Consider the following 24187-nt stretch of genomic DNA (forward strand, 5'->3'; position numbering starts at 1 on the left):
TAAATTGGTAACTCGATGAAAGATCCCAAACACGAGTCATCGATCATCCAGTTATTTTCTGACTCCCCTTACAGAAGCAGCCAACAACCTGCCCATCTACCAAAAAAGAAAAAGTAAAAACCCATCAAAAAATAAAATCGCACTTCCATGAAAAATGATTGCATTAGCAATTGTAGATACTTGCAGACATCACAATTACAGGGCAGTAATTCTGTGCATGCTTCCATAGTTGCTTTTGAGAGTTCACGATCAGTTCTCTTAAAATTTCCCAGGAACTCCATACTATTCTTTTTCCCCCATTTAAAGAATTTCAAACACCCTAAAACTTTACTGACAAGTCCTTTGGCTGGCATCCTATCTGATAAATTGTTTCTAGTAATTCCTTGAGAGTAAGTAGGCTCACTGTAAAATAATTCCATAATGATACTTGACAAATTCATAATGTCAGAGATGAACAGCCCTGGGCAATCATATAAAATCTCTAAACGCTCCAAGATGTCACCTCATAATCAGCAGAACGCTTTTTCAGTTCCTGGTGTACATGTGTTCAGGACTATTGAACATCACTACCACAGCAGGCTCCTCTCCATACAAATCATGTCAGTGTGCTTAACTGTACGACTCTAGCCAAAGAGGGTACATTCTTGGGCTAGTTCAGCTGCTTTTAGCGCAACCCCTGGACTCGGTGTTTTGTTGGGTTGGTATTTCTTTTGTTTGTTTCTTAATGATTTACTGTTGTTTAATAGATCAAGATTTGTGTCAGGACTGGAAATTAGGTATTTATTAAAAGGGAAAACAAAACAAATAATAGAACATGATCATGAGCTGGTTCCACCTCATGTCCCTGTTGATTCCTTATTAGATGTAAACCTTGATCCTAAAACTCATTTGTGTTTGTGTGTTGTCTTCAAACATTCTTCCTCACCATAAGATAGTGCCATGCTTCAGTTGGGAAAACTGAAATCCTCCTGAAACAGATGGGGAGCTGCAAGTCATGTAACGTTCTAGATTTTCCTTGTCTAATTTATTAATGTGCAACATGATTCATGAAGTATTGTTGTAACAATATATGGGCTTTGTGTTCTGAAAATTTAAAGAGTTGATAGCTTTTTCATTGTTTAAAAAAAAAAAAAAAAAAGTATTGTTAGGAAAAAAAATTGCACTAATTCTAAAAAAATAAGTGTTTTAAAATACTGCCTGAGTTTAGAAAATATGATACTGATGGAGCAGCAGTAGGAGAATATCACTGTTGCAATTGGTATGACTCTCACCTCCAAATTTTTTCAGTAAGATTGTCTCTCCTTGCGAATTTGGCTAAACACAGATACAATTTAGCAGAACTTCATTGTCCTTAGAAATGATAAATCACAATAAAGTCGTGATTATAACTGGATATGTCATACTTTTAAAAGTAGGATAAGCTTTTTAAATTTTAAATGTCTTCCAAAATTATAGGGGCAGAAAGTGTTTGATAGTAACTCTCAACTTCCTCCTTGCATTATCTTTCATATGTAGATGATGGAGATTCACAAACACACAGAACAGTGCTTGTTGCTTGAGCGCTACAGCTAACACTTGCCTTATGGCAGAGATACAGTGAGAGATATAGCTAGAGAGCACAAAGAGACAATAGTCTGAGCAAAGCCACTCTGCAGTGGTCAACGATAAGCATGTTTCTCTTGAATGGAACCAAGGTCAGGAGATCTGTTTTCTTACTAAATTGAAGAAATATGCTGCAACCTGAAGTGTAGCATCAGCTAATGCTTCATGCCACCACTTAGTCCAGCAAACTGAAACCGGATGGAGCAAAGATGCTCTTGGGATCCTTACTGGCTGTCATCCTTTCTGCTGCAGTGCTAGCTGATGAGATCTCAATCTGAACCAGAAACAAAGTGCATGCAACTCATGACCTCTTGTTCCTAACTGGGAGAAAACAACCCAAGGCAATCTTGGCATAGCTGATACTGGGAAAGATGTGGAACAGAGCTCCAGCTGCTTTGCTACTGCACATGCTGCTTCCACAATCCACATTCCAGCCCCTTCGTGTCTCTCACGGGAAATTGCAGTAGGAATGAAGAAGAAGCATCTTTCCTGCCAGTCCAGATGGTGGGGTGGGCAGAGCTGCTATAGCTGAAATGGAGCAGGGTGGGGCTGGGCTGGACTAACTGCAATTCTAAATTGATAAGTATCATTTAGATAAATTGCCTTCTCTCATTTTAACGAAGAAAATGTAATTGAAAAATGCAATCACGCCTGCAATTATTCCTTGGTTCTTAGAGATAATATTTCTTTTTTAAATATAGCTTGCTGACGATCAGGGATTGGTGTTGATGACAACTGTTGCCATGCCGGTATTTAGTAAGCAAAATGAGACTGTAAGTACTCAGACTATTTCTGCTGTGTGATCATAGAGTGGCTGCTGGGAAGTTGCTTTTAGGAGCCTAACAATGTTTTAGCCTTCTCTATAAATTTTTATTCTTCTTATTTAGGCTACAGTTATTAACCCCATGTTGGCATAAAAATGTGAACAAATAATCCCAAATATGTATACCCTAGACACCATAATAAAATAATAAAACCCTATGTTTAAGACAAAAACGCAGGCAACAGCACTCTCTTTCTTTTATGTTATCCTCTTACAGAAGATAATCCATATATTTTTCTTCTTTGTACTGGTAGGCTTCTATTGTGTAGCTCCAGAATTTAATTACTGGTACTTATATCATGTATGTATATGTTTATTTTTGTTAATTTAACTTAAGAAAATTATGCATACTTTATGCTTAGTCCTTCTCTTTTGCCTACTGAGTGGCAGGATAAATTTTGAATGAAGGGAGTAACACATTGCAGCTATATTTTTTTCATTTGGAAACTATTTCACATGGGAAAATTTTCTGTAGAGGGACTGAGTAACTACTGAAAGTTTGATTACCTTTTCTGTCTGAATTGCAGATATAGTAGAAGGGAGAACCATTATTGACTAAATGACTGCTTGATTGGATTAACAATACCAGCCTCTGCTCCTCTGCTTTGCCTACCTTTCAAATGATCTCTCTGATATCTAATCACTTCTCTAGAGTAGCTACAATGTTAAATTACTGGTGAGAATGTTCATTACCATTGTGTTTCTCAGTACATCTTATTGTTCTTTTCAGAGATCAAAAGGGATTCTCCTGGGAGTTGTTGGCACAGACGTCCCAGTTAAAGAACTGCTAAAAGCTATTCCAAAATACAAGGTAATTCACAAATGTTGATATGTCGTTTTTACTCAGTATATGTGATATAATATTATTTATTTGGCATTTATGTATGCAAAATGAAAACTAGAGGGCAATTCCATGTTTATACTGACTTAGCTCCATTGTGTCACCCATTTTCCTCAGGAGTTTTACCTTTGTATAGCCAATTTTTCCTGCCAAAATTAATGTATAGCTTCATCTTTGATTTTCTGCACGTCTCAGTGTGCTCTAGGAGGTCATCTTTAATAAAACAAATGAGGCCATTCAACCACCCAATATAAGCAGAACACCACACAAAATAACAAGAAATCAGTGCAGAAGATTTGAATTTTTTTTTATTAAGAGAATGCAAAACTCTTGCCTTTAGGATTCCCCTCCATGTATCTTTCCTGTACCAAACTAAATTAGGGCAAGCAATGCATTCCAGCAAATGCCCAACCAGACCAGTGTTTCTTTCCCTCCTACACAGTCTTCATAAAATATTTTCCCGCTATGTAGTTTTTCAAAGTCAGCAAAAATTCTACATTAAATATTTTTTAAACCAAATTTGCAGAACATGCAGCACTTATTTAAACAACAACAAAAAAAGTAAAACTAAAAAAAAAAAGTAAAAGTAAAAAAAAAATTTCAAATCCATTCTAATTTTAATGCTCTGGCAATTAGCAAATGATTTTGTAGATCAACATGCCACATTTGGGTGGTTTAAATTAAATAAGAATTTGATTTAAAAAAAAGACAACATAAAATAATGAAAATTATATTGATATGGTGTATGGCAATAATTTCTTGAAACTTGCATCTCACTGGGATAGACACTATGCAAATGCAGAACAGAAAGGCTGTCCTAACTGGAAAGTAATTTGCAGAGTGTGAGAAGAGGCAGCAGATGACACCTTAGTAGCAGGATTTAGTGAAGAGAGACATTCCAGGTCAGGATAAATAACAGTACAGTCTCAATACAGGAACCACTGAGTTAATTAACTTTTGTGTATGCAGAATCACTAGAAGGTGGCAGAGAAAAGGATTGCATATGCTAAATCTGGAGCAATGAAAATCTTTGTTGTCCCCTTCCCATAAGCTAAGAGTAGAACAAATTTCATTTGCAATGAAAAGGATGAACAGTGTTGTAGTAACTGAAGGTACGACTGGTGAAAGCCTGGCTGTTCATGGCTATATAATAATGTCCAAATCACAGAGATATTATTCAGAAGGCTTCTGTAAGATTTGGACATATTCTGAATATACACAAAGTATAGAGTGAAGGCCCTGAATGACAGGTACTGCAGCAGATTTATTCAAAGTGATTCAGAAAAGGAGAAGATAGGCAAGGAGATTAAAATTTTTGGTTTATTCATAAGATATAATATTTTTAAAGACTTAGCTTTCTGAGGAAGTAATATACAATCCTGTTTCTAAATACAAGACTGTTTGAAAGTACATTTTATACTGCAGGATGTAAGGCAAGAGAAGATTATTACAAGAGGCATCAATATCATGCAATACAATTACGTTAGTGAAACCATTTGAGTTATAACTTCCAGTCTCACATACCATAAACATTTCTGAACAGTAAAAAGACCATGCAATTGCAAGAGCATAATCGCCCCTGGGACCCATTCCTGTAGAGGCAGTATGTGAAATAAAATTCACACAGGGATATAAAATGATTGGTTGGAAATAGAATTCTGCTGACCTGGAATTCTCTCAGCTTGGATGAGATGGGTTTTATGCTGAGGAAGATGAATAATAACAATGAGCTATTTTCAGCAGTCATTTTCCAGACTAAACTTCCCCAGATGTCAGTGGGAGTTTCTTCTTAATAAGGTAGGGTTGGATTTACTTTTCATGTGCCGTTTTACTGTTACAAAATTTTTTCGTTTCTCAATCAGTTTGTCATTTAGAGAGTTCAAGCTTAGAAGTGGCAACACAGCTGTAAGCAATACTCTCTCTCAAACCAAAGCATTTTATGTGCAAAGTATACAGTCTCATGTATTGCACAACACGCAAATACTACCCTTGCTGTGCTGGTATACTTCAAATTGGCAAATGCTTTTTATGCTGTGAAGTGTACCACCCACATTTGTTTTGTTACCTGACATCCATTGCTTGGACATCATTCTGCAGTTATCAACACAGGCAGTTATACTCAAGATCTGATATTTAGCCAACAGCTAGTTCACTTGTCATACTATAATAGGTAAAATATGTCCACTGTTATTATTTTGGTTCTCCTTCCTTTATGAAGAGATGCCAAGAACATATCACCTTCTATTACTTTCATAGCAGTTTATTGCTTTAGGAAAACTGCTAATTTATGAAACAATCTTCTCTATAGGAGATACAGTTGACCATATACAATCATTCACAGGCAGATATGGCATAAATCTACCCGGCATGTTTTTTCTATGACCTTGCCATAATGTAATACTCCATTATATATTCCCAGAAAATTACAGAAGCCCATAGAGTTGCTGTCCTATTTATCTCTTAGAAATGATTCTAGCTTGTCAACCTTTCTCACATTGCTTCATGCCAGACAAAGTCCCGAGGATCCACTTCAGCAAAGCATTTAAGAATGGAGTAAAGTATGAGGAAATAAAAAAGAAAGCTTGAATTGAATTTAAACATCTTAGTAAGGCATATGGCTGAATAAAGACAGTTTTCTCTTTGCTCAACCACATCGTTCATAGGGAACAAGGAAAATATTATGTTTTCAAAAGTTTGTTTGTTAGCAGGGAGAAACATGGAACAAACACCAAAGCAAAATACTTCTGGGTTGTAGGTTTTCCTTTGTTTTGTTTTGATACCTCAACAAATCAAGATGCTTACATAAAGATATGGCTATTGAAACTGAATCACATTCACATTGAGCAGTTTCACAGCTCTATGGAATGTCATATTATTTGGCTTCACAATTGGAAAGCACTGAGTGAGGATGCATAGCAAGCATGCCCTCAGCATGGCAGAAGGCAGTTACACACTGAAGCTGCAGAAAGATACTATATTAGCGTCACAGTTATGCTAAGAAGGGATGTTCGAATGACCACGTGAATGATTTGCAGGTATATTTGGGCACTCGGTAGGTGCACTCAGCTGTGTAATGGACGTATTGTTAAAAGAGTAGTAGCATTATTTAAATAAGTTCAGTGTTAAATTTGATTATGTATCCCGTTAGGCTTCATAAAGCATTTCATTGCTCTCGTATAATGTCCCATAATTCCACTTGGTACAAACATGTAAATTAGATTAATTTCTTATAGGTCCATGCCTTCTTCTGTGTCTCCCAATGAATCTGAATTAACAGAGAGCTAAATGTAAATATCATCTATGGCAGGTCACTGCTTGATCAGTGTAACTGTACTTCCAGTATCATTGATTTGAGTGCTTCTTTTACAACATCACTTGAACAAACGAGGCAAACCAAACCTAGCTGCTCCAGGGAATGTGTGAAGGTGTCAGCATACCTTTGATTTGATACACGTTGTATGGGATGTGCTGTGTATGCGTATATATCTAATTCACTCCAAGGTACATAGAAGCGAGTGTCCTAGATAACAAAATATGTCTGTGACATTTTAAAGTTGTGCTATATGCTGAATTCATCACAACGGCAGGTTCTCATTTGCAAAAATGTCAGGGATCAAAGCTCTGCATATATTATAGTGAAATACTGTGTGGGTACTGTTGTGAATATCATCTTTAAGCCCTGGATAACTGAATGTTTGCCTGCGTTTTGTTTAAGAATTTACTGTAGGCCATGCTAATTAGTATTTCTTTCTCATTTACTCTTACAGTTAGGTATTCATGGATATGCTTTTGCAATTACAAACAATGGATATATTTTGACTCATCCAGAACTTAGGCCTTTGGTAAGAATACTATTTACCAATTTATTTTATTTGGATGTATACATTACACTTGTTTATCTTTTAATGTGAAGAATATATTCTTTTTTTTCAAAGAAGCATCAGATGATGTACTTTATAATGCTTTATAGCACTTTGTAATGCTTGATAATTTACCTCTGGAAACAAAGATTAGCATAGAAAACATCATGGAAAATAAATATACTAGTTTCTGTAAGGGATGCAGGTCTCTGTTGCTGCAAAATGGCAAAGCCAAAAATTGCTGTAATTACATTCATTTTATATTGAAACGGAATGCCAGAGTGCTCTATTGCTGTGTAATAACCCTTATTTGCCATGCTAAGGTGTTAAAGCTAATTTAATATGTGTACAGAAATTTCAACAAAGCATACTTTTAAGCAAAATAAGGGCACTAGGGATATTCGTACTAAAAGAGAAGTAGCAGAAAATTCTGCCTTTAGTTTCCCTTATCATTGTCTTTGCATTAATCACGGTAAGAAAAATAGAAGTGCCTGTTACGCAAATGTTTATAAGCCTAACACCCATGAGAACTGGTACATTCTTGATTGCATCATTGTTTAGTAACAGCACGTGCAAGTGTTCCATCACTATCAACTCTTAGTAAAGCATTGGTATTAATGATTCCACTGCTGTGTACACATGGATGCCATATGTGTCATAATTTTTCTTCAATCAAGAATATTGCTCATGGTGCTGGTAGAATTTCTCACAGACGTGGAAAGGAAGACAGTATGTGCTTAGGATATGTCAAATTACTGACCAATAAGCAACATAATTCTCATAAATGACTGCTGAAAATTAACCCACTGTCAGAACCAGTCAGTTAAAATAGCATGCTTCAGTGACTATTTGTTGCTGAAATATTTTCTTACCTTCATGTTCCCTACAGATGATTTCCAGTAAAGATGAATTTTTATCCTATTGCTCTATGGGGAACAGGGCCTCTGCCATCCAAATATATAATGGCTAGGGAATAAAAAAACTTCCAGCCTCAGTAGAAGCAGTTTACTCTTAAGGAAGATAGCAAGCTCTGAATCAATCCCTAAGCATTTCCTCTCTTAATGCATTTTGTCTCTACAAGACAGTGCGTACATCTCAAGCATATACTAACAGAATCTTCTGAATCCAATTACCAGCAGCGTCCAGCATGAGATTGCTCCTGAGGAAGATGCAGGAACTGAGTAAGAGGATGTAGGAAAGTCTCACAGTAGTTAGCATAACTCTTTAGCTTCAGATAGGCTTCTGCTCAGAAACATTTGGTTCTCATTTTTAAACATTAAGGCCTGTTAGAATGGATACTTCTGTTATCCATACTAACATACTCATTTTTGCAGTCAGCGTAACTTCTCATAGTAATGATTTTTCCATATTGTAACTGTTTTATGCAGAAGTTTTATTTTTAATTCCGGTTTTAAATTTCATTAGAAGTAGTTTTCACGAACATGGAAAGCAGAAGCTCCTAATTTATCTTTTCTTTTCCATTTCTTATGTTGTGTAATGATTTGTAATGGATATCTCATTGAAACACCTCACCATAATAAACATCCAGTATTTTAAGTATTCCTGTAATATTTTTCTGTACTTGCTTTTCTACACAGTGTTGATGTATTCTCTCTATCTTTCTGACCTCTTATTTGTCCTTTCTTCCATATTCTTTGCTTTCTTGACTGCTGAGCTCTATTTGGTAACTACAGCTGAGCAGAAGCAGCAGTAGAGGCTGCACTAACCTATATATACATTATATACAGAGATTTTTAGCACACCTTCAGGTTTCTTCTGCTGCATCTTCACCGCTTTTTGCCTTACCCATGTCAGGTGGCTATAGTATAATTTTACTTTTAGCTCACATGCAGCTGTATCAAATACATAAGCTAAGAATTGCTTAAAAGAGCCAAAGTTAAGGGCACATGAACTAGATGAGATGTGACTGTACTAACATTCTGTATGTATTGCTAACATTCTTGTTACTTGAAATTTTTTTAACCTAATGATGCTAATTGTCCTCAGTGATTAAAATGATGAAATAGATGCTGTTTTGCTATTGCATAAGCTTTTCATATGAACCTTTCTCTCTGTGTGAAATACTATTGCACAGAGAAGTTGTCTCCAAAGTTTTGTAGCTGTTGCAAAGGAAAATGTGATGAGATTGGTTTTACTTCATGATTGGCCACCACTACACTCACAATTTTTTTTTCTTATCTCTGCATGCATTAAAAGTATTCATAGCGTTTTTGGCTGGTTGGTTGGTTTTTGTTGATGGATTTTTCCTAATTGGGCGGTGAATCCCATTTTAAAGTAGCATTCTAAAGTAGATACAAAGGCATTGGGGTTTTTTGATTGGTTGTTTTTTTTTTGTTTGTTTTTATAACATTCTTCAGTTTTCATAGTATTAAAATCATGACCTTATCTTGATTTCTAAAAATGTAAAGGCTTTTTGAAACCTTCAGGTATGATAGATACATCTAGCAGCCTATATTTGCAAATCTCTAGGTATATGTATTTGAAATTTCCCTATTTACATTACAAGAATTAGACAACACGCAATTGCTGTATTGTGCTTTTTTCTTCTGGCAACTTACTTCAAGGATTGTTCCAAAAATAATAGCATATATTCTTTGTAGATTTTAATATACAGAAGGTAATAAAATCCAGGAACAGTGGATAGTTTCAATTATACTGACAAAGACTGCTGTCTGATTTCCTTATTTCTGTTGTGGTGGCATGTTTTTATGAGGCAGAAGTTGGTTTTCTGTTACTATCCCTAGCCCCAGCATACGTCTTGAAGGCACTTATTTCATTACCTTATACAAGAGTCTCTCTTTACAAAATCAGAGCATTGGGCAGTCGCCCATAAGCTGTCAACTTTAGGGAAGTCATTGTGATATATATTCATGGTCTGTTCATTTCATTTTTTGGAAGACTCATTTTTACCTCTGTGTTCTGTCAGTAGTATATAATGGGAGTCTTTTTTTTTTTACTTCAGTGGAGTTTTTGAGAGTGAAGTGATTGCTGGCCTGAGCCCTTAGATTAATATTTCAGGACAAATCCTAATACCATTGTAACACTGGCAAAACACTCCATGAATGTTGTGACAATAAGTTTGTGAAAACAGGCAAACAAAATTAGAACTGGATAGCTGACAAAAGAGCTATCCCAAGATACAAGGGCTGCTCTGAAAGTAATGCCTCCTGTTTCATGACGTTGGCCCACTATGTCAGAGGTGGATGTTGGTGGGATGGCAGTAAGGGTTGAGCCTTCCCACCAACAGCATTATGTTTTGTTGCCATGTGACAGATGGCAGCATAGGGGGCAGTCTGACAAAATGGCATCTGATGTGGAAGTGCGTGTGAAGCAAATGTGTGTCACTGAATTCTTCCATGCAGGAAAAAAAAGCACCCACTGATCATTCATCAATGCTGGCTGAAAATTTGTGGAGACCAAAGAGTGGATGTGAGCAGAGTGCAGCAGCAGGTGGTGCATCTTAGCAATGGTTACTGTGACAGTGGGTCATCTTTGCTGGTGCAGATCTTTTTGATAACAGCATGCAGGCTCTTGTTTCATGCTGGTGAAAATGCATAGCTTATGGTGGTGACTATGTTAAAAAACAGTCTTTTGTAGCTGAGAATAGTGAGAAATAAATAGTGTTACTGTGTTCTTTGTATCTGGTGTAGTTTCCATGGAATTAAATAGGAAGACCCATGTACATAAAATCATTTTGAATGGGTTGGAGTTTATGTTCAAGTATGTAAATTACTGACTTCATCCAAGCTTACATGCTGATATATTTTCCTATGATGATATAAAGCCAGAACATTGCTAGACTGCTGAACTGCTAACCCCAGTGGCTGTATCTGCTAGGTCTGAAGCTGACATGCTTCTTCTTAAGAAATTGTCTTATGAGGCACTGAGCTGACGAACAAGATAGGAGACACTCACTTGGGAAGACTGCTTCCTGTTGGACAAGTTTTTCATCTTAGACTAACCACTATATTTAATCTAAACTAGCTACATTTCTTTGCTGATTATTCTGCTGGGTTTGTTTTAACGTGTTTTTCTTGGCCATTTCCTCTCCTATTTCTCCTGTTTCTTCTGCTGTTTCTTTGGTGTGTGTGTGTATGTGTGGTTTTTTGTTTGTTTGTTTGTTTGTCTATTATCTTTTTAAAATAAAATTGGCTTTCAGATAGGATGCACGGTTGCAGAGACATGATCAGATGATGGGACTAATCGCATTTTGGAGGTTGAGGTGGAAAGTACTTTCCAAGAGTAACACAGTTGTAAAGGATGGTGACAGTTGTAGTCTTCCAAGTCAGTGCTGGAAGTTTTCATGAGCAGCTATTGCCATGGGAGAACAGAAAAGGAATTTCAGTTGCAGTCTTCTCTCAAAGCCATTACTAGAGATATGAGTCTTGACAAACAACTTGTTAGATCATGGAATCACAGAATGGCTTAGGCTAGATGTTAGGTTCCTAAATTTCCTCTCCTTTTACTTTAAGGCCATTTCCCCTCATCCTGACACTATGAGGCAGTGTAAAAATTCAGTCCCCACCCTGCTTATAAGCTCCCTTCAAGTACTGGAAGGCTGCAATGAGGACACTCAGGACCCTTCTCCAACCTAAACAAGCCCAACTCCCTCAGCCTTTCTGCATAGGAGAGGTGCTCCAGCCCTTTGATCATTTTCATGGCCTTCCACTAGACCCATTCCAACTGCTCTTTGTCTTTCTTGTGTTACGGGCACAGTACTTATTCAACCAATTCTTTATACAGCAAATATACGGATTTGAAGGGTGGCCTCTCCTAGAGATAAGGATGTAATATGGGACCATGATAAAGGCTTTGCACAAGTCCAGGAAGACAACATCAGTAACTCTTCCTTTGTCAAATCATGTCATCGCTGCATCATAGAAGGCTGTTGCAAACAGCTCTTTCCTGTGCTGGGAGCCTGATAGCTAGGGTCATGATAACTAGGGAATAAGGTATCCATGGAAATAACTAGGGAATAAGGTATCCATGGAAATTCCTAAAACAAAACAAAACAAAGCAAAACAGAACAAAACAAAAAACAACCCTGTGAGGTCTTTTTTGTTCTACGATCGAACGCACTTTACCCTTATGCTTCATTTGCATAGAAACATGCTTTCTTACCCCTTTTTCTGCCCTTCTCTTCCCTATCACCCCTCAAACTGCGCCACCCCGCCTTCCCAACGGCTCCCGACGACCTTCCGAGCCGCCTCCCCACCGGGCTGCCGCGGCTTTGCCCTCCCCGTGCCGCCATCTCTCCTCTACGGCGGGGCTGCCCCGCTGCGCTGCCGGGCAGCGGCCATGAGGTGGCGCCCCAGCACCGCCCGGCGGGGCGGCTTGAGACACTTCGGGCTGCGGCTTGGGGTCGGGAAAGCGCTGAAAACTGCCCTTATCCCTGTGCTGCTCTATCTCAAAGCTCTTTCTTATTACTGTCATTTTTAATTTTGTTTTTAATTGAAGAACAGTTGAGTAAGTTTAGTTTTTACTTTTTTAACGTTATTTTTCATTTCGTGTTTAGTTTCAAAACTGACAAGTCCTTTTTTTCTTCTTCTCCTTCCCTCTTTTTCATGGTAATTCCAGAAACTATAGTTGAAGGTCATGTTTTTTCAAAAACAAATGCCAATAATGCCATATCAAAATGTAACAAGTCATTATTTTCTACAGAGAGTAGTGCTGGTGGTGGGGAGAGGTGTTCTTAATTATTTTCCAGGAGATAATTCTTTAAATCTTCTTTAAATCAATACAAATAGAGATTTTCTACTTAAAATGATGAATTTTTCTCAAGGAAAGAAAAGAATTCTTTGGGAGTTTAAGAGTGAATTTCTGAGGTTTTGAAGACAGTGACTTGGTTTGGAAATGTCCCTGCACATGCTTTAAATGTGCACGAGGACACTTTTTTTCTGTAACTGTTATGCTAGCTTTCATTGCCTATTTTTTTTTTTATATTTTGCTCACACATTGGTACTCCATTAGCAGTTAAGATACAAAATTTATCATGTTACGGATTGTCAATGAAATGAATGCATTGAAGGCAAAGGAAGGATAACAAACAGATGCTGCAGACTTTTTACATATACTTAAAAACAACTGCTGTGTTTGTTGTGGCTGATTGGTCCTTACAAAGCTGTCACTGCATTTTGTTAAATGAAGGTGCTGGAGGAAAATGCTGTCTGATGAAGGCGTGGTGGGGTTACAGGGAAGTTAAAGAATGCCACTGAATGAGCAGCGCCTGCCGGAATCACAGAGGGACACCTTTGTGAATCTGATCTCGTTATAAGGGCTTTTACTTTTGCTCCACCATCGTAATATTTGTGTGGTTTTCAACAAAGAATAGCAGGACTGCTAGTAGCTTTTGTGAAGTCTGCAGCTTTAGTGATTCGGAGCTGGCAGTAGGAGTTGTATTTCTGTTCAGGGAATAAAGAGGAATTTCATTTTCAGTAATTATCAGGTTCATTTAAGGTAGAATGCTCAGAGTTCCCAGCCAAGAAGCTTGGGTTCCTGACTAAAGAAAATGCACGTTTAAAGAAATACATCTGTTAGAGAATCAAATTGCTTATTTTATTCACATTCTACCATTATTTTTATAAAAGTAAAATGAGGACTGTTTTACCAATTACATGAGTCGATTATGATATCCCTTTCCCTAACCCAATAACATCAGTGATGGCTGAGGATTTTATAATGTTTCTGAATTGAAATTAAAGCTTTCTGTCCCCCCCCAAGGAAACTAAGGCAGATATTCCTAACAAGTATAAGATCTGGAAGACAAGTAGTGACAATTTTCGAATGGCTGTATGTGAATGCACTTTTTATCACTGTAAACCAATTGACAAATTGTTTTCTTTAAAATGGTGCACATCTTTATTTGTTTCTGATCAGTATTAATTGGGAACGTTACAAGTAGAAATCAAAGCCCCTGAATATATTGTAATGCCTTCAATGGAATACATTGGCAGTTTAGCTGCCTGAATAATTTGCCTTTTAAAACTTGTTGACTATCATGATATATTGCATTTAGCTGAAGGACTTGGGTGTATTTAAAGATCGCTAGACCAATATTAAGTCTTTTGTAGCTGTAAATTCTGGGAAAATTTGTTTCTCCTAATATAGAAAAACAGAGAAACGCGAGTCTCAGGGGAAACATTAATGCCCCACTTAAGCAGTGTTAGCCTTTCATAAGCAGCAAATCTCATTTCTCTCTGGGGAGTCCCGCCTGGAACGTAAGATAACCTACACTTACCCTTGCTTTATTCAGCGACTCCATAAAACTCTACAGCTGTAGCTGACAGCAGAATATTTAAATGATTTGAACAGTGTAAATGCCTCACGTTCATTTAAATAACTGAAGAATTCAATCACTTGAATGCCAATGATTATTCCTATTGGAGTTTACATTTTAAAAAAGACAGCCCATCTGAATCCCTGTGAGAGCATTAAATTGCTGTCTAATTAGAAGTGCAAAATTACATATATTTAAAAGATAATTAAGGGTTTGAAGGCTGTTGAATAACTAGTTGTACATATAAATGAATCACTGAAAATTTGTTAGCAATATGTGAAGCTTTCTTTTATACTTTGCTTTCAGCTTTGAAGTTAGGTATAACTGAGCTCATGGGTTAAAGTCTGGTAGTATTAAGATAAAGGCAGATGTTTTTAATTATTTCTACTCGAACCCCAAATAATTATAAGCAGCTGCCAGTTTTACATAATCCTGAATGATAAGGTCCTGAGAATGCAAATAAAATCCTAAATAGAGAGGTTGTTTTTTTTTTCTTCAGCTTAGTAAATTGCATACATACTGCATTGCTAGTCAACTGCAATCCACCTGAAAATGCGAGCTCAGCCAATGTACTCTTTGTCCAGACTGTAGATGTGTGACTTAAAACTATTTTCTGTTCCCTTGCTTTTTACCTCCTGCTATGTATTTCCATATGTTGTTTCATCGATTCAACCATTTCTGCAGTATCTGTAATGCAAACACATATGTTATGGCTGTAAATAGAGAAATACAAATACATGTGGCACAAGATCTTTATTTTTTTTATTTTGCTAGAAGGTTCTTCTGTGTATGTGGTACATTTGATTGCTCCTGCTTTTTCTCTTCCTGGAAAATTCAAGTTGTGTTATTCTCTTTACCCCAGTGAATGATATGGCTCCTGTTGTCAGCTTTTCTGTGCAGTGTTGCTGGAAATTTTATAGTGTGGCACTTTTTCACTACTATCTGGCATGAAAAACGAGTCCAAAATAACTGTTTTTCACTGCCAACCATAACCTAGAAACTTCAGGATTAATGACTTAAATAATAGGCTTATCATGAAAGTCTCCCTTTGGAAAGAGAAGTTCTTTTCCTAAAGAAATCATAATGTTACTTAAAATTATATATTTTAAAAGGACCTTTGTACAGCAAGCAACTTAGTTTCTGACATGATACCCATGACTGCTTTACAAATTTAAGCTTTTGGTTGTCTTATTAGATACTTTCTCACTATCATATTTTTTCCCAGATGATTCCACAAATGGGGCTAGGCAAGTTCACTGAAGTTTAGTGATGTTTTAAGGCAATGTGAAGTTGCCCTGATGCTATCAGAGCAACTCTCATACCTCCCAGTTATCCAGATGGAGCACTTCTGAGAAACTGCAATCACCTTAGACCCAAGGCTTGCAGCTGCTAAGATGTAGCTTGCTCCTTCTGTGATCAGATGGCTGTACTTTGACTTAATAAACACGTGGCTGTATTTAGTGCAGATGGTTTGGGACTGCTTGTGTTAAATATATATATATATATCAAAGAGCTTAAGAATGGCACATGTAAATGGTTGTATGGGAGGTGGTGAAAAAATGTGATTCAGTCCTTAAACTGTACACATTGCACATTGTTTGAACGACCCAGTGCTGTAACAGTTTGGCCACGCCTGAAATAAAAGGTAGTCAGTAAGATAAAGCTCATTCTGATTACCAAATAAAATCATTTCCCCTGTTCTTCCCACAAACAAAAGACTATTGGAGCTAGCACTGAATTCTGAGCAGACTAAAAGATTCTTTATTCGCAGTCCAGGTATTTAAAAAATTTCACTGGCTATCATATTTTTCAAGGTTTAACTACTCTATAATATCACCACACAATTTATACTGGCCTAAGTAGATTAACATCACACAGTCTAAATCTAGCTCTTTTCCTCATGCACTTAAATCAGTGCAATTTGGTAGAGCTCCTAGTTTCTATCTTTCCCAGTGGGTTCCTTACTAATTTGTTTCAGTGCTTTATAGTAATCTTGCGAATGGGATTGGCTTCAGTCTTCAATCAGTATTTTATATTTCACCCAGGAGTCTCAGACAGAGATAAAAGTGAAGCTAGATTCAGTATACTACCAAAGAAAATGGCATAGGTGAATGTCATTCTTAAAAGCTGGTGAATTGCTTCTATGCCTATACTGAGAAATTAGTTTAGCAGTAAAAGTAGAATGAAACTAGAGAAGAATGAATTGTAGTTGCATGAAATACTTGACATCTGATCTCCTTGCATTTATGTTTTAGGTCATAGTTACATATGAATATGTAAATTTACTGTAAGGAGTAATCTTCACAAAAAAAATAGATATGTAAGTAAAGATACCCAGATACAGAAATAACTGCTATTTTTGTTACCGGAACAAAATCCTGTCCTTGCTGGTAATTGAATTTTTATTTTCGCTGCCATTCTTTCCCGAACTATATCATAAACATATTCTTCACATATTGAACTCCTGTGTAGGAATTAACACTAGTCCCCTAAAGTGTAATAACAGATTGAGAGGTTAGACTTCTTAGTACTTTATTACTTCCTGTCCTAAATATGGTTTAAGATCTGCACTTTCAGTTTATTCAAGTGTGTATGGAGTCTTCTGCTTGCTTAAGCACTGGGATTTTGGCTTGCTTTCTACCTATCTGAATTTTTGAGACATGGATATTTCCATTTCTGGCTTTGCTGCAAAACTTTGAATGTTTTATGCAGCACTTCATTTGGATGCTTTTGGATTTTGTTTTTGCTTTTTGCATGCACAATATGGAATCTATATAATTGAAATAAATAAAGCCATAATCAATAAGATACAAACAATTTATTATATACTCGAAGCCCACTTCTGCCGTCAGACACACGAGATCAACTCTTATTGTCATAAGTAAGGACTTGCACATGTGTCTGAGAATGCAGTATAGCCCAGAAGCCCTTCCACATCTGTGGGTAAGGATGTAATTAAACATTGGACACAGTACAGGAGTTGTTTCACATTTGTTCTACTCAAATGATCGCAGTTAATTTCTACGTAACACTTTTCATCTCTCAGTATTTTGGATCTCTACTTCCACAATTCCTATGCTGGTGTAAATAAATAAGACCAGAGCTTTGCTTGGTTAATTGATGCAGCCACAGAGAATAGGCATAGTTAGTCCTTGTAACGATTAAAGATAATATTGATATAGCTGCAGCCACAATTAGAGGTTTGCAAAGCATAGAAAGTTACCAAAATGAAGTCCTGCTCATGAGGCAGATGTTATCCTCTCCTTTTTATCCTTGTGAGATTTAACTATAGGGGCTTCCAAGTTTTGTACTTTGGTACTTGTGTATAGTTGTATAAGCCATCAGAGCATAGTGTGGAGCAAGAATTAATTGCAGCCATGAGATGCTTGAATTCACAATCTGGCATATGGACATGGACTGAAATGAGAAAATCTTTATATCTCTGAATATCCCATCTGTTGAATAGCATCAGCCCAGAAGAGGACACCCTGCTTGTTCTGAGAATGCAAACTTGTAGTAAAAGGGGCAGTAAAAATGCGTGAAATTATTCTTCTGTTACATTCATATGAACTGTCAGAAGTCAGTCTGAGAGTTGTACCAACAGAGTAGCGAGGATTTTTTTATGAATGAGATTTTTTTTTATGAGAATGAGAATTGACTCAGGATTTTATCCCGCATAGATTCCCAAAAGACTGATCAGTAAAAATAACTGTTTCCAAGTTCTTTTGAGGGAAATAATTTTGTACTAGCAGAAATATTACTGTTGTTCCAATATCTCAAAACCTGTGATTACAATTCAGCAGCTTTGTCATGCTTGTTTTTAAATACTGCTACCCTACAAAATCAGTGGTGAGATTCACATGAGAATAATTTAGAAAGGAAGGTATCAGGATGGGAGTAACCTTTCAAATGCTCAGAGACCAGGTCTCCATGGCCTCTCTGTGATGTGCAGACCAGGACTGCAAGTTCCTGCTGCAATAACCCCAGTGATAAACAGTACTGAGCACTCAAAGCTTTGGTTGGTGGAATGGTTGGTCCTGCCCTGAGGGAGGAGAATCAGACACATATTGTTCCTTACTGGTGCAATCTCTATCCTATCGTTCTGTTTCTGAGGAGTTGCAGAATTGGAGTAATTCTCACAGTTCTCAGCACCTCTTGTCATAACTCATGGAAAGACTTGTGGTCATCCTCTCCCTTATTTGCATAATAAAAGATAAATGGTCGTTATTCATATCGCACAGATCTGCTCCCATTTTTAAACATTTCAAATAGATTCTCATATTTTTTCTTAACTGTTCACAGACCTTCCTAAATACTTTTCTTCTTCCACTGATCAGGGTTTTTATTACACTAGTGGGCTCACTCATTTGAATGTTCAGCAGAGGGCAGAATTTCCTATATTATAAATTCCCTAGTGTCAAATCAATTTGTCACTAGAATGTTTATTTAAAATGTGAGATTTACAGGGTAACAGTGACTAGTGATAAAAAAAAACCCTATAAATTATTAGTATATTACTTTTTTCCCATGAAGTTGTAGATAAAATGTAGTATCAGCAAATGTTAACACCACACTTCCCAAGACTTGCATCTTATCTTGTTTAAAGAGAAACGTGTAAACATTTTCTTGATAAGATTATAGCAAATATAACTTCCTGTACAGCTGAGATTGTTAGTTTGAGACATTTAACATAAACTATAAGAGGAAGGTCTCATGTAGGGTTCCATATGAGCTGAAAAGGTACAACTGCTGAGTTTGACTTCTCTGTGTGTCCTTCATAACAACTTCATATCATGGCAACAAATCACGCAAATAATCATGTTATGAAGTATTTTTTTAGTGCGCAGAGTATATTTTTCCAGCAGTGTTGTTCATTATCTATCAATTAAGCTGCCTACTCTTTTAGGCGTAGTATTTCCGAATAAAATCAACATACATCCAAGTTAAAAAAAAAAAAAAACAAAAAAACCACTTATGTTACAAAATTTTTGTAGAGGGTGTGCTAAACATTTCATTCTTTTTTTATGCCAGTATGAAGAAGGGAAGAAACGAAGAAAGCCCAACTACAGTAGTGTGGATCTTTCTGAGGTTGAGTGGGAAGACAGAGATGATGTGGTAAGCGATGTTTTAAAACCCTATCAGAAAGACTGTACGTGGAAATTGTTCAAGTAGTTATCAGAGCAGCCACTTGACTGCTCTCAGAAAGGGAAAAGCAATAGTCCACTTTACCTGGTTCAGAATTTCATAACTTTTTTTTACATATATATATAGGCTCTCACTTATATGTAGATGCACATGAACCTCTAACATAGACTCCTTGTATGTTTGGTAAAACTCATCACCCAACGTGTGTGCTCCACGCATCCTGTTGTATATTTTTACTGGACAACAAGAGAAAGAGAATATCTCTCTTAGGCCCGTCTAGACAACTGCTGAAGCTCAGAAATGAAAGAGAGTGCCTAACTTCTCTTTAGGAGATCCCGCTTTCCTTAATGAAATAATGAGAACTTTTTTCCTTAATGTACAAAATCCATATGAATAAGCAAATTGGATTCTCTGTTCAGAACAGAGTCGTAAAAGATTCTCTCAAAACTCCTAATTTCAGGCATATGAGTAGCTGCAGAACCATTCATTCCTTGTCTATCAGCTGTTATGCATATTATTCGTTCTGGTAACTCATTTTTCAGTGCTCCATCTACTCTGTGATTCACTCTTATTCTTTCTTATCTTGAAGACTTAGCTTTTTCTGCAATACTGTATCAAAAGCTTTCCTTTTGTCCATGGCTTAACCTTTGCCTGGTCTTTCTGTTATTTCCTCAATAAATCTGATCTGTTAGGCATGATTTGTTTTGTGTGAATCCGTGCTGATTGTCCTTAATTAAATCATAACTTTCCAGGTGTTCCACTTTCTGTCCTGTAATGTAGGCTTGCTTTTTTATTTTCCCCATCAGTTCCCTACTACCAAAGTCAGAACTGCATGTCTGTGTTTTTCATAGATGTTTCTCTCTCCCCACCCTCTTTGTGAATGGTGAAACAGTTCATTTATGTTTTTAGCAATGGCTGTTTCATCAGGTGATAGATTGTCCTCGTCCTTTCCTAGGAGGCCATCTTACTCCTTACTTAAACTTGGGCATTGGGTTGTTTTTTGTATAGTTTTGCATCATTTTATTTGCATGCATTGCTTAAGACTTCCTCATTAGATGTTCACGTTCTGTACCAGCCTTCTGTAATCTTGGCAATCAGGCTGACTTCATACCTTACCTTTTATCTTTGACAGCATATTACTCAATCAGTTCCTCTGCAAATGACCTTTTTAAAGTTTCTTCTCTCCTTTCAAATGTTATTGCAGTAGTTAAGTATGGCTTTTAAACCTTCATGAATTTGTTTTTCTTCTTGTTTCTCTTTGTTTTTGTTACTTTTTACTTCTTCCAATAATTTATCTGTTTAATTTCTACAGTTTTAATCATTCATTATTTATGATCTCTTAGAAATTCAGTGGTTTGGTTAAAGTAACATTTGAAGCATTTATCAGACATTGAAAATTACATTTTATTTATAATTGTGATTTGTTCTGAATGCACATGAAAGCAAGAAGTTCAGATTCAGCTCTCTCTAACTGTTTTCCTTGAAATCCTCAAGATCTGCCAGATTTTTTGAAAATTTCTAACATAAGTCGAATTTTTCAAATCTGGAAACCTAAAGAAAGTTAAATTTCACATTCTGATGAAAGGTACATACATGAAATTTACCTTTCCCTGTAACGTAAAAAAGTGAAAAGGTGATTTTTAATTTTGACATAGAAACAAACAGCAGTCCTAATATTTCATCCTTTGAATGAGAAAAATATTTATCTACATTCCAAGTAAACTAAACTGAGCATTGCATTTGTAGAAAGGACCTGCTCCAGTGTCCAGTAATTAATTTTAAAAAAAAGGAAAAAAAAAGATAAATCATAATTTAAATTGTTTTTCAGAAATATTTAATACATAATAGAAAACAACTAGATGTTGTAGCATTGGACAACAGTTGTTTTGTAGAAGCATACACATTTACTGTTTGATGGTCAGTGGCAAGGTGTTTTCTGTAAAAACAGCATGTTGAGTATAGTAGAAAAAGTCTTAGCATTCTGCAGGTTTTCCTAATATTTTAGCAATGCCACACACAAGTGGACACTTGATGTAATAATCCAAACAGGAAAAAAAACACAAGTCATATTTTTACAGTTATTTTTAAAAGCAAGCCTGGTATTATTACACGTGTTTTGTGTTTATGAAATAATATACAAGTCAGTCATTTATACCATGTTTCTAAGGCCATTGGAGAGGCTTACTGTCTGAAACACTAATAGCAGAATAAATGAGAAAGAAGAATGAAATAAAAGAATATCAGAGCTACAGACAGAGTCTTTAATGACATTAGATCTAGAGAGAGACTTTGTTCTTGTTTTTTTCCAAGCTTTAGTAGCAAAGCATTGTTTGTTCCACTGTAGAGGGAAAGAATTCATGTATTCATAGAGCTGCCTTTAGCAACATAGAAAACTATTGGTATATTTGTCTACCATTAAACACTTATGTAGAGGCTGATTAGGCTGCTTACTTTTTACTACATCAATTCAATGGTTGCATAATTTTCCAAGTATATAGAATGATCTCACATTATAGCAGTGAAACTAGATTGTTAGCAATTGATTGGAAGACATTTAGTTGAAAGAGTAGTAATACTTATCACTATTAAGAGGTGAATGAATGAATAGGTTTTCTCCAGAGATTCTATATGGAAAAAGTGGCAGAAATAAGTTTAGAAATTTTTTGCTATGAAATAGAGTATATATATTCATCTGTAAATTTTCAGGTTGAAGTATCTGCCATCTTGCTTTTACTTCATTTTATAACATACTATGATTTCTAGCTGAATGAAGGTTTGTTCTGGGGGCTCTTTTTGTTTTGTTTTTTGTTGTTGGTTTGTTTTGTTTTGTTTGCTTGTTTTTTAATAAAACACTATGAATGACTCTTTGGGTCTCAAAGCCAATTGAGGCATTACTTATTTTATGCACTTGAGAAGGAAGATGGGACTGCAGAAGAACTGAGAAACCAGATTACAAAGCCAAGAAATGTAATCACAAGCAAAAAGACAAAGGAAAGTCAAACTCTAAGTTCCACATGCAGACTTGATCTTAAACACTACTGAGAGTTGGAGGCCCTTTTCATAAATCTATGACTTGCCTGAGGCTTGCAAGAGGAATGGGTCTCAGACAACTGCAGGCACCAATGGGAGAAAAATGAAAACCATGTTAAAGATAAATGGAACTGTTCTGTAAATGTTAGAAAGTAGATGGTTAATTAAGACCAGCTCTCCAAGTACAAAACCACAAAAGTTAAAATGGGAAAATATTTCCAGAATTGCCTATTATGTATTGTTAAAAAAATCTGCAGTAAAATATATGCTTTATTTTATACATGCCCCCAGCTAAAATTATCCTTTTACACTCACTGTCAGAAGAGTAAGCCTGTTAATTGAAATGTAGATGCTCCAGAATTAAATTTAAAGAGCAGCAAAGTTTGCAGTTTTAGATAGGACAGCCATACACAACTTCATCATGAAAATAAAACCAGATATTTCACTGGCAATTTTGGGTGTTCTCTTTTCACTCTGTACTAACTCAGAAAGTCTGCAGAGTGCATTGGCATGACTGTCTTCACAAATTTTGATTAAAATCTGACTGAATTGCCCAACCTGGCAATGAATGGCACGAAGTGCAGGAAAACAAGAAATATTTATTTTGCAAGAACGCTATGTCCAAAATTGTGTTCAGAGAGATAAGCAATAGAAGAGAGATAAAAAAGCTTGTTTTGTTGATATTATCCTGCATTTTCAATACCTCTACCAAGGTGGTGGGAATTTACTAGCAGTATTGAAGGGTTCCTATTGTAATGAAAATTGTTGTTGTAGAAGATTTAATTTATAGATGTTTCTTACCACAAGAAGCGTCCCACAAGTATGGCAATATCACGTTATTGAAGATATCCCTTAAAAAAGGCACCTTAAACTTTCTGCTTCTTCCATCCATAAATCTGGGAGCATAAAATACTTTCATGTTTCTATGGTATAGCTGTTAAGTAGTATGTTTCTAATTTCTTCCCTAAAATTCAGAACAGGAAGGTGGACAAATTCAGAATACAAATACTGAGAATTTTTCAGAAACCAGGTCTTGTCGAAGTTCAGTTTCAGCCCAACATCCCCATTCTCAGATGGGCTATGGTAGTGTAGCCTGTGCACCTTGCTAGGTACACCTCATGATTTTGGTGCATAGTCCTGATGAACAGCGATGGCATGTTCCCTTAAAAGAGAGACTGTGCCAACTGATGTCCTCCGGGAGGAAACCTCTCCTTTTCTGGGGAACAAATAGGTGTGCTAAGGAAAGGCATTGTAGATGTGATGTCTAAGGGATTTGCAGCACAAAACCTGGAACTCATGCAGAAGCTGGCATAAAGTTACTGAAGGGTACAGGGAGAAGCCTTTCAGGCCTCACAGAGTGCAGGAAGACACCTTGGAATCACAAGTGACTGGACATTTGTGGCAGTACAAACAGGAACAGATTTAACCAGCAGAATAGAAGGTAAATCATTCTGTATGAACACTTTGAATATATATATTTTTTTCATAGCAACTTTGAGTTTTCTCTCTTTGAAGAATAATTGTGAGTAGATCATAGTGCCCTGGAGCTATGTGTTCCCATTGCAACAGGTTACTGATCAAGTGGGCTG

At 36.4% G+C, this 24187-nt stretch overlaps 1 protein-coding gene across 9 annotated transcripts in view; it reads left to right on the plus strand.

Moving 5' to 3' along the window:
* Positions 1–24187, plus strand: part of CACNA2D3 (calcium voltage-gated channel auxiliary subunit alpha2delta 3) — a 466111-nt gene that overhangs the window by 351799 nt on the left and 90125 nt on the right. For all 9 annotated transcript variants that reach the window (XR_007379393.1, XR_007379392.1, XM_048957969.1 and 6 more), the window contains 4 exons: positions 2304–2375; positions 3156–3236; positions 7034–7108; positions 19455–19538. Coding sequence is in view for 7 of the 9 variants with exons in the window: in XM_048957969.1 (XP_048813926.1) it covers positions 2304–2375; positions 3156–3236; positions 7034–7108; positions 19455–19538 (312 nt within the window). In the remaining 2 variants the exon portion in view is untranslated. The remainder of the gene's footprint in view (positions 1–2303; positions 2376–3155; positions 3237–7033; positions 7109–19454; positions 19539–24187) is intronic.

Source organism: Lagopus muta, chromosome 11 (assembly GCF_023343835.1).
Source record: "Lagopus muta isolate bLagMut1 chromosome 11, bLagMut1 primary, whole genome shotgun sequence".
NCBI lineage: Eukaryota > Metazoa > Chordata > Aves > Galliformes > Phasianidae > Lagopus > Lagopus muta.